The sequence below is a fragment of the Balaenoptera musculus genome, chromosome 7, assembly GCF_009873245.2.
Source record: "Balaenoptera musculus isolate JJ_BM4_2016_0621 chromosome 7, mBalMus1.pri.v3, whole genome shotgun sequence".
Lineage (NCBI taxonomy): Eukaryota > Metazoa > Chordata > Mammalia > Artiodactyla > Balaenopteridae > Balaenoptera > Balaenoptera musculus.
In genome coordinates, this window is record NC_045791.1 from 91,886,361 (window position 1) to 91,901,698 (window position 15,338).

A 15,338-nucleotide genomic window follows, 5' to 3' on the forward strand; every position below is an offset into this window, starting at 1 on the left:
CTGGTGATAACAGAAACATCAGATGTTTATGCCTGAGGATACAGGGAGGACGGGATTGGGAAAATAATTAGTACACAGTAGCCTTAATCAGTCAGTTACTGACATTCCTTTCATAAAAACCATGCTGGAGAAAGTGAAGAGGAACGATCACAACTGGTTATTTTTACCATTTCATAATCACTTTCAGACTCACCTAAATCTTCTAAAATGCGTTTCCATCGATTTCTCACTTCCCTTCGAATCTGTCGCAGGGTGTAGATATCATAGTTGAGTTTTTGCCACTCCTGTAGGAAAATAAAAATTCAGTTTTATTTTTACATTTTGGTCTAAATCCCTAATTCCCAAAGTTAAGCTGTTTAAGCCTGTGGTTCTCCTCTTCACTAATCTTCAAAACAAATCCCAAAAGCAGAGAAGAAGATGGGAAGATGAAGTCAACAGGAATACATCAGCTCCATGTCTGGAGAATCTGCTGTATACCAGGTGATATGACACATTACATAAATTATCCTAATTAAACTCTTCACGTTACCTATTCTTTCAACTGCAGTGATAACACCTGTAAAGTAGGGATAACAAGAGTGAACATTCCATTTAAGATAGTTATAAAGATAAAAGGTATAAAAAAAACCTTTATATATAAAATACCTGCACACAGTGAGCACCTAATAAAATCTATGTATTACTGAGCCATTTTATAGATAATGAAACTGAAGCCTGGAAAGGTTAACTGGCTAATCCAGTATCATCCAGCTAACAGGTATCAGAATTGGTGTTTGAATTCAGATCTCACTCCAAAGTTCATGAGAAAAATGACACACAGGGACTTCCCTGGTGGTCCAGTGGTTTAAAAATGGTCCACATCAAAAAAAAAATCTTTAAAAAAAAAGATAAATGACACACAAAGAATTTGTGTCTTTCTTTGTTATCAGAATAAAACAGACCTGAAGTAGATCCCAAGTTTCTTGATTTCCAGCCAATGTTTCTTTCATCGTATCTCAGCATTGCTCTCATTCATTTATGTTCCCATGATAGGATGAATCTTTCAAGCATTCAGCAGAACTATTAAAAGATTATCATTCTGAAAACTTCAATCTTATGAATAGTAGGCCATCATGTTGGTCCCCAAACAGAACTTGAATCTTTCAGGAGCATTAGAATCTTTACTGAGCTAGGCATTTGTTTTAAATGCCATGGAAATTTGTTTTCAAGGAGCCTTCTCTATATAGAAGGGACATTTTATAGAGTATACCTTTTCCTCTTGGCAAGAACATTAACCACACAACTATCCTAAAGCACAGCTTAAAAGAACATCATTCTAAATGCTCAATTTAAGACTCAAGTTATATGATATTTTGACTCCACTAACCGGAAATGTTTCAATGATGCCATTATTTCCCTACCAAGTTCCTTTCAAGGCTTGCCTTGCTCATCCCTAATCAACTTTCATGACTGGTTTAGAGAAGTCAATTTAGCTGCCATTCCCAAACATTTATAGATACCACTTTGAGAAAGAAAAGCTAGCAAAATAAAGCGCGTTTTGTTATGATTGCATTTTAGATCTTGTATCTGAAGATACAAAGGCATCAAAAGGTCATGGATTTCACAAAACTATAATTCAAAAAGATACATGCACCCTTATGTTCATAGCAGCACTATACACAATAGCCAAGACATGGAAACAACCTAAACGTCCATCAACAGATGACTGGATAAAGAGGATGTGGTACATATATACAATGGAATACTCCTCGGCCATAAAAAGAATGAAATAATGTCATTTGCAGCAACATGGATGGACCTAGAGATTATCACACTAAGTGAAGTAAGTCAGAAAGAGAAAGACAAATACCATATGATATCACTTACATGTGGAATCTAAAATATGACACAAATGAACTTATCTATGAAACAGAAACAGACTCACAGACAGAGAACAGACTTGTGGTTGCCAAGGGGGAGGAGAGAAGGGGGAGGGAAGGATTGGGAGTTTGGGATTAGCAGATGCAAACTATTATATAGAGAATGGATAAACAACAAGGTCCTACTATATAGCACAGGCAACTATATTCAATATCCTGTGATAAACCAAAATGGTAAAGAATATGAAAAAGAATGTATATATATGTATAAATGAATCACTTTGCTGTACAGCAGAAATTAACACAACATTGTAAATCAACTATACCTCAATAAAATAAATTTTTTATAAAAAGGTCATGGATTTCAGCAATTTCCTAGAAATCAGGAAGTGGTGAATCTGAGTACTCTTTCCTGGCCCTCTGTTTTTTTTTTTTTTTTTTTTTTTATGGCCCTCTGTTTTTGACCAAAGGTGTGTATACACCTGTGTTTGCATAAGTGTGCAGTGACTGGGGTCAGGGATGAAGTCTGTGACACTGGAGGGCAAGGCTGATTGGGTCATCTCAGAAATATGCAATCCTGACCTCATCTTCAGCACCATGTTAAAGCACTCCTATCTAATGCCCCACAGACTGTGTAAGTATTCAATACAGTATTGCCATTTTCATTGGATGGGTCATTCAGTATATATAGCATTTTGGAAAAGAGCATGGGTGTTAGAGCCAGACTTCCCAGGTTTGAATCCCAGCTCCATTATTTATTAACAGCCTAACTTCGGGCAAGTTCATAACCTCACTGTGTGTCAGTGGCCTCATCTGTAATATGGAGATAGTAATGCTACCTACCTCTCAGGCTTATTGTGAGGATCAAATGCTTTAATGCAAGCCCTGAAAATGGAGTTTGGTGCATTCTCTTCCAAAGCAGTGTAGGCACAGTTAAGAAACAATCTTCCAAGACTCAGGATGATTTCTATTATGAGGATTGAGGACATTATACATGACATTAGGCAGTACCTCATTTGTGAGGACCTCCAGAAGAAAAATTTCTCTGCTCTTGACATTAGGTTAGGATTTCACTTTTCCTAAAAAATGTTTCACTGTTCTGAACATTGTGAATTTTATAACTGATCAGTTCCCACGCTTACCTGAAAATGCAGAGTCCTTTCATGGAAAACATATAGGATTTTGAAAGCATTTTTGAATTATCAAAAGTTTTTGCTACATTTTATATCTTTATGTTTTTTCTCTTTTCTCATCTTCTTCTAGTTTGTGCTCTCATTGTATTTTCATGTACGTTACCTTAAGTCCTTTATGATTAAAAAAAGACTATAGGGGCTTCCCTGGTGGCGCAGTGGTTGAGAATCTGCCTGCCAATGCAGGGGACACGGGTTCGAGCCCTGGTCTGGGAAGATCCCACATGCCGCGGAGCAACTAGGCCCGTGAGCCACAACTACTGAGCCTGCGCGTCTGGAGCCTGTGCTCCGCAACGGGAGAGGCCCGTGCATCGCGATGAAGTGAGAGGCCTGTGCACCGCGATGAAGAGTGACCCCCGCTTGCCGCAGCTAGAGAAAGCCCTCGCACAGAAACAAAGACCCAACACAGCCAAAAATAAAAATAAATAAATAAAAAAGTATCTGGTCAATTTGGTAATTATTATTAAAAAAAAAAAAAGACTATAAATAAACAAAAGATTACCCAGAGCAGCACTGTGCTTATTCTCAATGAAACAGACCCTCTTTGCTGGACTAAATGAAAAGTGATATCAGGCTTCGACTCACACTTGATTAGAGACCCACACAGTCAATCCACAGATGAGATGCTTTCCATATTCACGCAACCTTAAATGATGTAACAAACCACTAGGTGGCTTCATTAACTTGCGGTTAAAGGTCTCTGCTAATTTTTCTTTTAGCTCCTTAGGCTGATGCCTCAGAACTTCTGTCCTGAAGGAAGTGTAGCCAAATCTCTATTTTTTGGAGACCCATTCATCACTGGGTAATCCGGGCTTCAGACTTTTTTTTAATCTTTCTTTTCTTGCTGTCCATCTATCAGTTCTTTTGCTATTCCTAAATACTAACACGGAACGTTATACAAATCCATTCCGTTTCAGCGTCTGTTCCTCTGATAAACGGTTAGATGGTGAAGCAACGATGTAACATTTTAAAATCTGCTAAGGATGGAGCCACACACGATGCACGTGATAAGTGCCTGTTAGGATTAACAGAATGAAACGCTGCGTTTCATAAATCCATATTATTACTGTCTTCTTTTGACAGAAGAGTCATGGATAATCATATATGAAAGTATTTGAAAGTTCTGTGCAAAATTTAAAGCTCTAAAACCAGAAGAAGCTTGGGCAGAGTTTTAACTAAGTACTGGCTTTTGAAAAAATAAGTAAGAGGGGAATTTGAATTCCTCTTTAACATACGATCCCAAAGAACAGAATCTAAATGTAGCAAATGAGAAACGGTGATGAACAAAATCTTACCCACAACTAAAGAAACTCATTTTATTCCCTGGTATTAGAGAAAAACAAGTCTTATGATGTCCTTCTACATTTTAAAAATTGTAACAGTTTTCTTTAGACAAACAATTTGAAAATAACAAGTTAAATATTCTTCACAAATGACTTCATGCTCAAATCTATTAGACATCAAAAGTTAAACTCTTATTTTAAAAAAATCTTTGTTTACTCATAATTTCTGAAGTAAAACATTGTGGTCTTTGTGATGCTGTGGCCTGAAACTTTAACAATGAGTACATTAGCAGAGGTGTAATAAAAGAAATCATGCAGATTTAATTTCATAAGGTACCTGGGAACCAAGTCAAACTGAAAAAATCTGATTGAAAACAAGTAACTGAAGATGCTTAGCTGAATTTTTGAGGTTTTTCTCCTCCCTCGTTGTTGGCCAAATCAGATCAGGGTTGCTAGATAAGAAGGATGAGGCCAAACATGAAAGGAGAACAAAGCTCAATCTCCTGCCACCATCAGGAGCTAGGTGTCCCGCAGCTTTCGATCCCATGAGCTCGCCTTGACCTTGAGTTCTGATTTAAGCTCCTGGAATCATTTTCTCATGCATAAAATTAAAACATTTTATTCATACCTATACTGTATTAGTGTGAGGTTGTGGGAACATAGCACCATTAAAAAGTACTCTTACTTCTTATTAAAAAGGTGGGGCTTCCCTGGTGGCGCAGTGGTTGAGAATCTGCCTGCCAATGCAGGGGACACGGGTTCGAACCCTGGTCTGGGAAGATCCCACATGCCGCGGAGCAACTAGGCCCGTGAGCCACAATTACTGAGCCTGCGCGTCTTGAGCCTGTGCTCCACAACAAGAGAGGCCGCAATAATGAGAGGCCCCGCGCACCGCGATGAAGAGTGGCCCCCACTTGCCACAACTAGAGAAAGCCCTCGCACAGAAACGAAGACCCAACACAGCCATAAATAAATAAAATAGTGTTTAAAAAAAAAAAAAAAAAAAGACCTTCATTTAAAAAAAAAAAAAAGGTGATTTATACATTTAAAGAAATGTACTCTAACAATAGGTGACATATTTTAAAATAATCTTATACTCTTAGGAACAACGAGATTAATTAATTAATTAATTAATTATTTTTTTAAAAAAGATCTTTTTTTTTTTAATTTTTTTTTTAAATTTTTTATTTATTTATGACTGTGTTGGGTCTTCGTTTCTGTGCGAGGGCTTTCTCCAGTTGTGGCAAGTGGGGGCCACTCTTCATCGCGGTGCGCGGGCCTCTCACTATCGCGGCCTCTCTTGTTGCGGAGCACAGGCTCCAGACGCGCAGACTCAGTAATTGTGGCTCACGGGCCCAGTTGCTCCGCGGCATGTGGGATCTTCCCAGACCAGGGCTCGAACCCGTGTCCCCTGCATTAGCAGGCAGATTCTCAACCACTGCGCCACCAGGGAAGCCCAATTTATTTTTAATTATAAAAATAATATAATCACATAGAAACTTCCTCCTCCCCTCCCTCTTTCTTCTTCCTCCTCCTTCTCCTTTCTTTTCTTCTTCTTCTCTGGTAGCTACTTCCATAACTCCTCCAAATATTAGGTTTACACTTCCAATCTCATATGCATTAACTTTAAAATTTCTTTGTGCTCTCTGCTATGGACAAAGAGAGCAATTCAGCTCTTCCCTCTCTCTCTCTCTCCCTCTCTCTCTCATTGCAAGGGAGACAGGACAAGTGGGGACACAGATTCTCATTAGTATTTGGACAAATCACGATCTATCCCCTGGGGCTGGCACACTGTGGCCCCAAACAAAATCTGGGTTCTAGTAGCAAAAAAGAAAGATGTGATACAGACACTGGGGCAACTGATCTGTCTGCCACAAGCAGACATTTGACGTTTGCTTCTCCAAGATATATTTTCCCCTTCTCTCATCAGTCTGTCAAGTTTACCCCGATTTTCCTTTAGAGAACAGTTATATTCTCAGCTCTACGACTGGACACTGATTGGCTTAAGCTAATAAACTCAACCCTGGCCACACATTAGAACCAACAGGTAATATTTTAAAATACCAATGCATGGGATCCACCTCCCAGAGCAATGAAATCAGAATCCTTTGAAGGGGTGCCAGGCTTGAAATCCAATAACTTAAGCCAATCAGCATATCCCATTGGCTCAGGTATGGGCACAGTACCCAATACAAGCCAAGGAGATGCAACAAAATCCATGGGGCTTCTGGGATGATCAGGAGTGGTGTTCTCTCTTCCCCTGGAGGATGGGGTGTGAGGGTACAAAACCTAGAAATGGTCCCATCACTTTTACTACACTGAGAAGAGCCAGCTTAAAGAAAAATCAATATTCAGAAGAGGACAAAGACGAAAGTATCACATGGAGGTAGAGCCTAAGGCCATCCTGGGCCTCAGGATCAAACTTCATCTGAAGTCAGTCCTGTTTCTGGAACTCTGTTACCTAAGCTAATTCCATTCTGGTTTAGACAACTGGAGTTCTCTTTCTGGTCCTTACATCTGAAAGATTCACGTTATAAAGCCCACTCATTGAGTACAAACACAAAAAGGTAATTGTAAATACAGCACAAAATATTAATCTCATATTTTCCTACCTCTAACCCCTAGGGGAAAATGTTCAGCATATCGAGCTGTTTAGCTGGGAATGTATATAGTTTACAGAGAATGCAGTATTAATGGCTCTACCTAGGGTTCAACCTTTCTGTCCCAGGAGTGACTTAGGCAATGACACAGATATAACAGCAGTCCTTTTCTGCATCCAGGGATTGCTTTATGGTGCCTCCCCTGAATTCTGTCCACCAGAGCAAAGCTTCTGAACTCTCACAAGACTGCTGCTATAACAGGGGAAAGGAGATGGCTTATACCTCATTGGCTAATTTCTTCCAAAATTCCGGAGGAGAAGGGTCTAACTATCATTTGCTTAACCCCTCAATTTCCTTAATTGCAAAGACATGTTGAACCCTTTCGGCTGGATATAATGACCCATTCAAAGTTAACTTTTGATTCATAGTAACTTTCAGCCAAAATCTATTCACCACCTGGAACCCAAGCATTAAGATGATCTTGTCTTTTGTCTTTCTTGGATAGTGAAAAGCCATCTTCAGAGGAAGATGCTCATATCCAGGCTTAAATCTGCTTCATCTCCTTCATTTCATACCCTCAAATCAGATCATCACAAACTGAAGTTTAAGAAATGGTCCTTATTATATTTGATCTGCATAAAAACCCAGCCAAGAAGGTCTTTCCCAAATTTTACATGAAGTGATGTAACTTTCCCTACGTTCAACTGCCAGCAGCAGCCAAGCCAGAATTCAAATCTAAGTGCATCTGATTCCAAAACCCATACACCCTTAATAAAAGGAAATAAAAAAGAATAACGACTTATTGTTGCTTCCCTGACCCAGCTTCTTTTTCCTTATGCATTTATTGTTTGTTTATTTAAGTTAGGTAATACAGTCACATGATTCACAATTCAGAATGCACTAAAGACTGTCCCTCAGCCACCAGTGTCCTCTCCACAAGTAATAAATGTTACCAATTTCTCCTGTACCCTTCCATTTTTTCTCATAAATGGTAGCAAACTATACCCTGTACTTTTCACTTAATAATATATTTTAGCAATCATTCTGTACCAGAATATAAGGTTCCAGATACTTCTTTAACTTGATTTTTTGACTGTCTGGTATAGACAGAAACAAAATTATAATAAACATATACACTTGTTTTATAGAAAATGGTCTCCTAAAAAAATTACAATATTTTCCTAAATGTGCCTTAAAAGTAGAAAATGTCTTAAGACGTTTTACTTCCTAGTCATTATTTTTAACATCACCATCAAAAAGTACCAAGTAGGGACTTCCCTGGCAGCCCGGTGGTTAAGACTCTGTACTTCCACTGCAGGGGGCACGGGTTTGATCCCTGGCTGGGGAACTAAGATCCTGCATGCCATGTGGCACAGTCAAAAAAAAAAAAAAAAGTACCAAGTACCCACATGTATCATACACTGTATACATCCCTTTGGGAATTTCCACTTCAACTCAACACTGACATTAAAAGAAGACTCCATACAATTGTGGCTATAATAACACTGTATTGCAAAAATTAAACATCTAAATCAGGAAACTGAAAAATGAAGAGTAGCCAAATACTTTTACTTGAAAGTGATAGCTTTTTGGTAAAACGAATTCTTTGAACATTGTAACTGTTATCTCTTCCCTTTCAACTTTCACTAATTCATATCGTCTTATGCTACTTTCTATTTAAAATGAAGAGAGAGTCTCTAAAAGATAGAAAAATCATATTCACTTCTTCTCCCATTTTGCTTTCTGCTTTCCATTCTGCCTACAGCTTTCTTTCATTTTGTAGGTAGTGGGAAATTTCAGATAAGTAAGAGAAAGACATGTACTACATGGGAGGGTGGGAGGTATATCTGGATTTTAACAGGCCCCTAACAGGTTCTCTCATGTTTGCTTTTCAAAGAGAAATGTGAAATGGATAATGCTCGGGTAGTTTTGCAGTTACTGAAGAGTACTCAAAACTGTTGATGTCAGCCTGGAGGAAGGTTTTTAATAATGCAGGAAAGGGCTCGGTTTCCGTTTCAGGGCCTAGTCATTTTTATCAGTGACTTCGTGAGGTCAAAGGTCACAAAAGTAGCAGAGATAACTAACACACGGAATGTGAGAATCAAGGTTTGAAACATATAACAAATAAGGCCTATGACATAAAAACTGTAGGTAGAAATTTATTAGCAGCAGTTCATGTGAAAGACACATCCTTGCATCTGGTCCTTTGGCTATGTTGACATTTTTCAACCTAAGAATCGGATGTATTTTTATTTGCTCCTAATAACAAGAACTAATAACTTTATTTATTCCTTAGTCTGCTAAGCCTTGTGTTAGTAGAGCCACAGAAAGAAGATCAATGTTAGAAGGAACGTTCTATCCAGAATGAAGGTTTTGTAAGATGATGATCTCTCCATCACTGGGAGTCTAAGCTATAATTTCTATACTTTGGTAGAAATGTATAATTTATATTTCATAACTTCTAGAAATTTATAATTTATATTTTATAACTATATAGTTTATAACTTCTAGAAATATAATTTCTATAGGCTCTTTCAACATAATATATTCTTTCTGTGTCACCTGGAAAAATCCAAAAAGGATCTGAAGGCATTTACAAAACAAGAGAGAGAGAGACAGAGAGCACAACAGACAGACAGTAGACAGACAGACAGATAGATAGTATTTACAGAGGACTTACTACTTCCCAGATACTGCTCTAAGCTCTTTATATGTATTTACTTAGTTAATTCTCATAATATGACATGTTACTCTATGAGATGAATATGATTATAACATCTGAAGAATGAGGAAACTGAGGCTCAGGGAGGTGAAGTACATGCTCAAGTGTGCACTCCAGTAAGTGAGGAGCTGGGATTTCAGACCCAGGCAGTCTGGTTGTAGGGCCAACACACTTAGCCACTGTCCACACTGCCTCTTCAAACTGGAAGCGAGGGGGTGTGTGAGCAAGGTAGGAAGAGAGGGAAGGACGAAAGAGCAGATGCTTAGAACAGAGACAGACCTGAAGGAGGAACTAAGAAAACACCATCGAAATCTTTGAAGAAAAACAAACTTTTCTAGAAGCAAAGTATTCCCAGGCTCTAGCCAAGACTGCAGCCAGATCTAAGAATGTCCTTCTCGACGGTTGACTCCCCGGGACGTTGTGCTCCGGTCCTTTCTTTGGGGACTTCGGTTCTGCTTCCCCTCGTCGGAACGGGTGGAAGGACCTCACCCACCTCCCACTTTCCCCCCCACCCCCCACATGCCCTCCGTCCACCTGGCTCCAAGTCGTCCCTGAGGAGTGAGACAAAGGCAAAACCACTCCCTTCGAGATGCAGACAGGGTGGGCAGCTCACTGCCAAGGTCTGAGATTATGAAGACAGAGCTGTAAAGGTGAATGTCTGGAACCGGCTTGTGCTTGTCTGCAACAGAGAGAGCTGTGAAACTGCTCATACTTTTCTGAAACTAAGCTTCAGGCTTCAGGACTGAGGAAAACCCTGGGTTTCTTAGACTCACCTACCTACTGGGTGCTTCCCCTGCTCCTCCCCTTGATGCCCCATTGCTCAGTTCAGAAGGAGACCAGCCACACTATCTCCCTTCCCTGGAAAAGTCCCCGGAGAGCTGGCGGCCCTCTCCTCCCAGGCTTACAAGATGACAGGGTCACAGGACGCCTAATTCAGAAACCCAGCCAAGGGCCCGACGGCCGATGGGCTCAGGCGACCAGCCACAGTTTCCCTGGCTCACGTGACGGGCTTCTACCTTCCAGAGTTAATCAGCTGGCACCTTTGAACAAACACCTGAAAGCTTGAACCTCAGATGCCAAACCCAAGAAAAAGAATTCTGCAAGAAACTAGCTCCCTCTTCCTGAGAGGACAGCTGGTTTCACTGACGCACTAGCCAGGACGCCCTTCCCTTTACCCCGAGGCTTCCTCAAATGCCACGTCGTTCTCCGCCCTCCCTTCTTTGCCACGTGGCTTCAAAGAGAGCCCCCATAGCTGTTCTCACTTCCTCCTCATCTCCTTACTCACCAGTCCCTGGCAATCGGCCTTTCAGATCTGCAGCCCATGGCAAGTGCCAGAGTACTGTCCCCACCTTCTCAGCTCACTAGTGACTGAACAGGGATGCCCTTTCCTAAAGGCATCTGAATGCTGATGGCCTCCCCTTCTTCCCGTGCCTCCCCAGGTTTCTGCGGGAAAGGTGAAAAGGAATGAGCGTCTACTAAGTACCCCTCAGGACACTTAGTGGGGTGGACGTTAGTCCCCCCATACTTCGGAGGAAAGGTCTGGTGGCTTGCCTGGAGTCAGCCAGCAGGAGGTCTGAGATAGAAAATGGTCAGAAAATGGTCATCTCCCTCACCCTTCTTCTTCCCTTTGCGGGATCCTCTTCTTCCTCTGCCTCTTCTTTTCATGCAGTCCTTTCCCAAGGCTCTGTCTTGGATCTTCTCATCTCCACCTGCCTGGGTAATTTCCCCTAACTTCCTAGCTTCTGTTGTCACTACTTCCCTGCCAGTGACTCCCAAGTCTCCTTCTGTTGCCCTGACCCCAAGCCTCAGCTCCAGGTCTCCAATGACCCCCTTCTGCTGGACACCTCCACGTGGATGGGAGGCTGACCAGGCCACTCAACAGAGCCCAATCTGACTCCCCACTGGCCTCCACCAAGCCAGCGCCCGCCCTCTGACATTCCCGACATGGTCATCTGCCGCTCACTCCCCTTCCATCCCACCTTCCACATCCAAATCAGTCACCGCATCCTGTTGCTTCAGCCTCTATCACAAGATTCCCCTCTTTTCTCTCCCCACTGCCGCAGCCTTCGTTGGACTGAACAGCTCCAATAAAGGTCCCTCTGCTTCTAGAAGCTAACTCCTCCAGTCTCCTCCCAACCAGCTATCTTCCCAAAGGTCAGATTGGGTCATTTCCCTCCCAGAGAACTCCAGTGGTTCCCCACCACTTACTGAAGAGTTTCAATCCTGGACAGGCCCCTCCATCTTGATCCTGTGTGCCTCTGACCACGTTCACTCCCGCCCGCGCTTCACTGCCATCTAACTCTTACTCACTCTTCCAGGCTCAGCTCAAATGCCACCACCTTGAGAAGCCTTTGCCTTTCTTACCAGTTGAAAGTAACTGTCGCTTCTTTTGAAATTCCTTGGCCCCTGTATGGGAACTGCTGTAGAGTTATTTACTGTCGAGACAGTTATATAGGCATTTGTAATGTCTCTTTTACTACTAGATTGTGGGCTCCATGGATACAAGAACCTGGATTCCTCCATGTTGTATACAGTCCTCTGTACACAGCCGGCGTCCCAATGGGTTGGCTGAATGCAAATGAATATGACAATTCACAGAAAGGCCACCTTGTGCTGGTGACTGAGTGCCTGTTTTGAATCTAGAAAGCAGCACTAAATTTTATCAGGAAAAGCCACGTGGGTTCTAATCCATGTGTATTCTGAACAAGGCAAGTTTATATAATCAAGATATTTTGATCCCCATATTTTTGGGAAACAGAATAAATTCAAGAAAGATGAAATAAAACAAAACAATCCATTCACCTCTCCTGCTCTGTGCTCATCAAGCATCTGATATTTGAAGAGTACTCTTCACATGTCTCTTTAAATAATCATAGATATGGAGGCTGCACTGTGGGGCAGGAACCATCCCGGCCGCTCTGCATGGGTCCTTCCTTTCCTTAGAAAATCCGACGACATGGGTTTATGGATCCCTTTCTAGAGACGTGTTAAGTGAGACCCCAGGAGGCTAAACAACTCAGCTGCGACCTCACAGCTATTAAGTGGGGAACCTAAAATTTAAACTCAAGTCTGTCTGACTCCATAGCCTGTGCTCCTCCCAGTACCCTAAGCTGCACCAATTAGGCCCAAATTTAGCCCATTCCATTGTCCTTCCCTGTCACCAATGTGGAAACTGGGACACAAAGAAAGAAATGGAACATAACGTGCAGGGACGTTCATTCCAAAAGCAGCTCTGGCACAGCCACTTGGGTCCAGAGGACCGACAGGCCCGCCCTGCTCTCCAGCTGCCCCTGGCCACACACCACTCACTGCCCAGCAACCAGATCCCAGTGCGAGGGGCCGGCGGGGAAGGGAGGAGAGAGGAGATCGCGCAGAGGAAGCTCAGGGCTGGTCTGGACAGGGTCAAGGCCACCCACCCTGGGAGAGGCATCCTCTGTCAGGACTAGCAAAGCCCATTCTCTCCGTCCTCCACGCATGGTGCATGAGCAGGGAAGACGGGACTGTATCTCACTGTTCCTACACAGCCGCCTCACTCATTCGCCTTCTGTTCCCACCTCGGCCCAAACGGCACAGATCAGATGACAGAAAGAGAAACTCAGCGTACTAGAGGATAAATCACAGACCAGATGAACCCTGCAGGAGGGGGTGGTAGGGAGTGGAGGCCAAGGAGGGGCCAGTGCCCGGGGGTCTGGCACTTGGTCCTCGGGGGCTCCAGAATTTGGAGGACCCTCCAACTGCTCTCAACAAGGCTTGGCCTTATTGAGACAGGAGGGAAGGGGACAGGGCACGACCTTTAAAAGAATGACATAGCTGTTGAGGAGACAACACAAACTGGTTAGAACCTACTAGGCCCAAGACGGTGGAAGATTCCACTTCCAGTAGACCTTGAGCCTCATCATACGCTCATTGTAATACGTTGGCATATGCTAAATGACACACCCACCGGCGCCATGACAGTTCTGAGGTGGACCATAAAAGGCCAAAGAGTGGGTGGTGGCCCAATTCCTGGAAATCTCCACCCCTCCTCCAAAATAGTTGGAATAATCCACCCACTCATTAGCCTATGAAATTACTCAGCCCATAAAAACTAACCACCCCCCGCACCCTGGGGCCTCTAGCCTTCTGAGACGGCCCACACTCTGTCTATGGAGCGCATATCTCCCTAAATAAACCCGCTTTCCCACTTAGTTCTCGGGGCAGAGCTCTCTTGCCTGCCCACGTGTAGCCTTCAGGAGTGTCCTCTATTAATAAATCTACTTCTTGCCTATCACTTTGCCTCTTGCTGAATTCCTTCTGTGCTGAGACATAAAGAGCCTGAGCTCCATTAAGTCCTGTGACCAGGTGTGCGGTTTCAGCTGGGAGATTGTGGGTTCGAGTCCCCTCCTGAACCAGAGATTGTGGGTTCAAGTCCCATACAAAGGAGTGCGGTTAGAAGATTGTGGCTTTGAGTCCCAACTGAGATGTAATTGGGTTCAAGTCCCAACCTGAGGTGTGTAGTTTCATTATTGCTTCTGCCTGGACATCTCACTACTCTGGAACACTCGCACTACAAAAGGCCTGTCTGTTGGTAACTAGGGCCGATGGAAAGGAGCATTTTCAGCTGGGAAGGTCAAACTCTGATGTGGTTCTCTCTCCTAGCCTCCTCAGACCCACCAATCCAGTGAGATAAGAACAAGCCTCTGGGCTTCCCTGGTGGTGCAGTGGTTAAGAATCCGCCTGCCAATGCAGGGGACATGGGTTCGAGCCCTGGTCGGGGAAGATCCCACATGCCGCGGAGCAACTAAGCCCGTGCACCACAACTACTGAGCCTGTGCTCTAGAGCCTGCTAGCCACAACTACTGAGCCCACGTGCCACAACTACTGAAGCCCGCGCGCCTAGAGCCCGTGCTCCGCAACAAGAGAAACCACCACAATGAGAAGCCCGTGCACCGCAATGAAGAGCAGCCCCCGCTCACCGCAACTAGAGAAAGCCTGCGCACAGCAACAAAGACCCAGCACAGCCAAAAAAAACAAACAAACAAACAAATAAATACATAAAATCTTTAAAAAAAAAAAAAAAAGAACAAGCCTCTGCCTTACATGTTTGCATCTGGGTCTCCTCCTTACTGACCTTCCAGAGCTATTTACTTGCCTTCTCTATGAATCCCAGGGAAAGCTGGGCCTTAGTGGGGTGAGCTTGCTTCACTGACCACTAGGCCCTGAGAACCCCACCCCAGATGCTCTAATACTTAAAAGATAATAAAGCGAAACTTGACTACGGTCTAGCAGTTTGGGCAGTTTGACTCAATATACCATGCAGAGCCTCAAACCCCAAATATCATCCTGCAGTTCCTGCTTGAGGCACCTTGGAAAGGCACATCCTCCCCTGGTTGCTAATGCAGTCCCACTGCCCTTTGTGAGCTCCTGTGTTAGGACCTAGAACCAGAGCTAGGAGTCTGACCTAGAACAAGTCAAATGTAAATACCAAGTAATGCTTTTCCAACTCTCCCTGCTTATTTTTATTCCACAGCTCCGCTGGAGTTCTGGAAACAGACTGTTTTGCAGCCAGAGGCCCCTGACCTAATTCTTATCTGGTTTTAACCAGATTAAGCCAAGGGATAGCTCGCAGCTCCGGCTGGGGAACTGTGCCAGCAAAGCCACGGAATGGGGCTGTTAAGCAAAGAGATTTCAAGTCTGTTTTGCCA

The 15,338-nt window shown here is 43.1% G+C and overlaps 1 protein-coding gene across 1 annotated transcript in view; it reads right to left on the reverse strand.

Moving 5' to 3' along the window:
- The window catches only part of MREG (melanoregulin), a 67,024-nt gene that overhangs the window by 3,716 nt on the left and 47,970 nt on the right, over positions 1-15,338 (reverse strand). Inside the window, exon 3 of the mRNA XM_036859054.1 lies at positions 194-284. Within this exon, the coding sequence (XP_036714949.1) occupies positions 194-284 (91 nt within the window). The remainder of the gene's footprint in view (positions 1-193; positions 285-15,338) is intronic.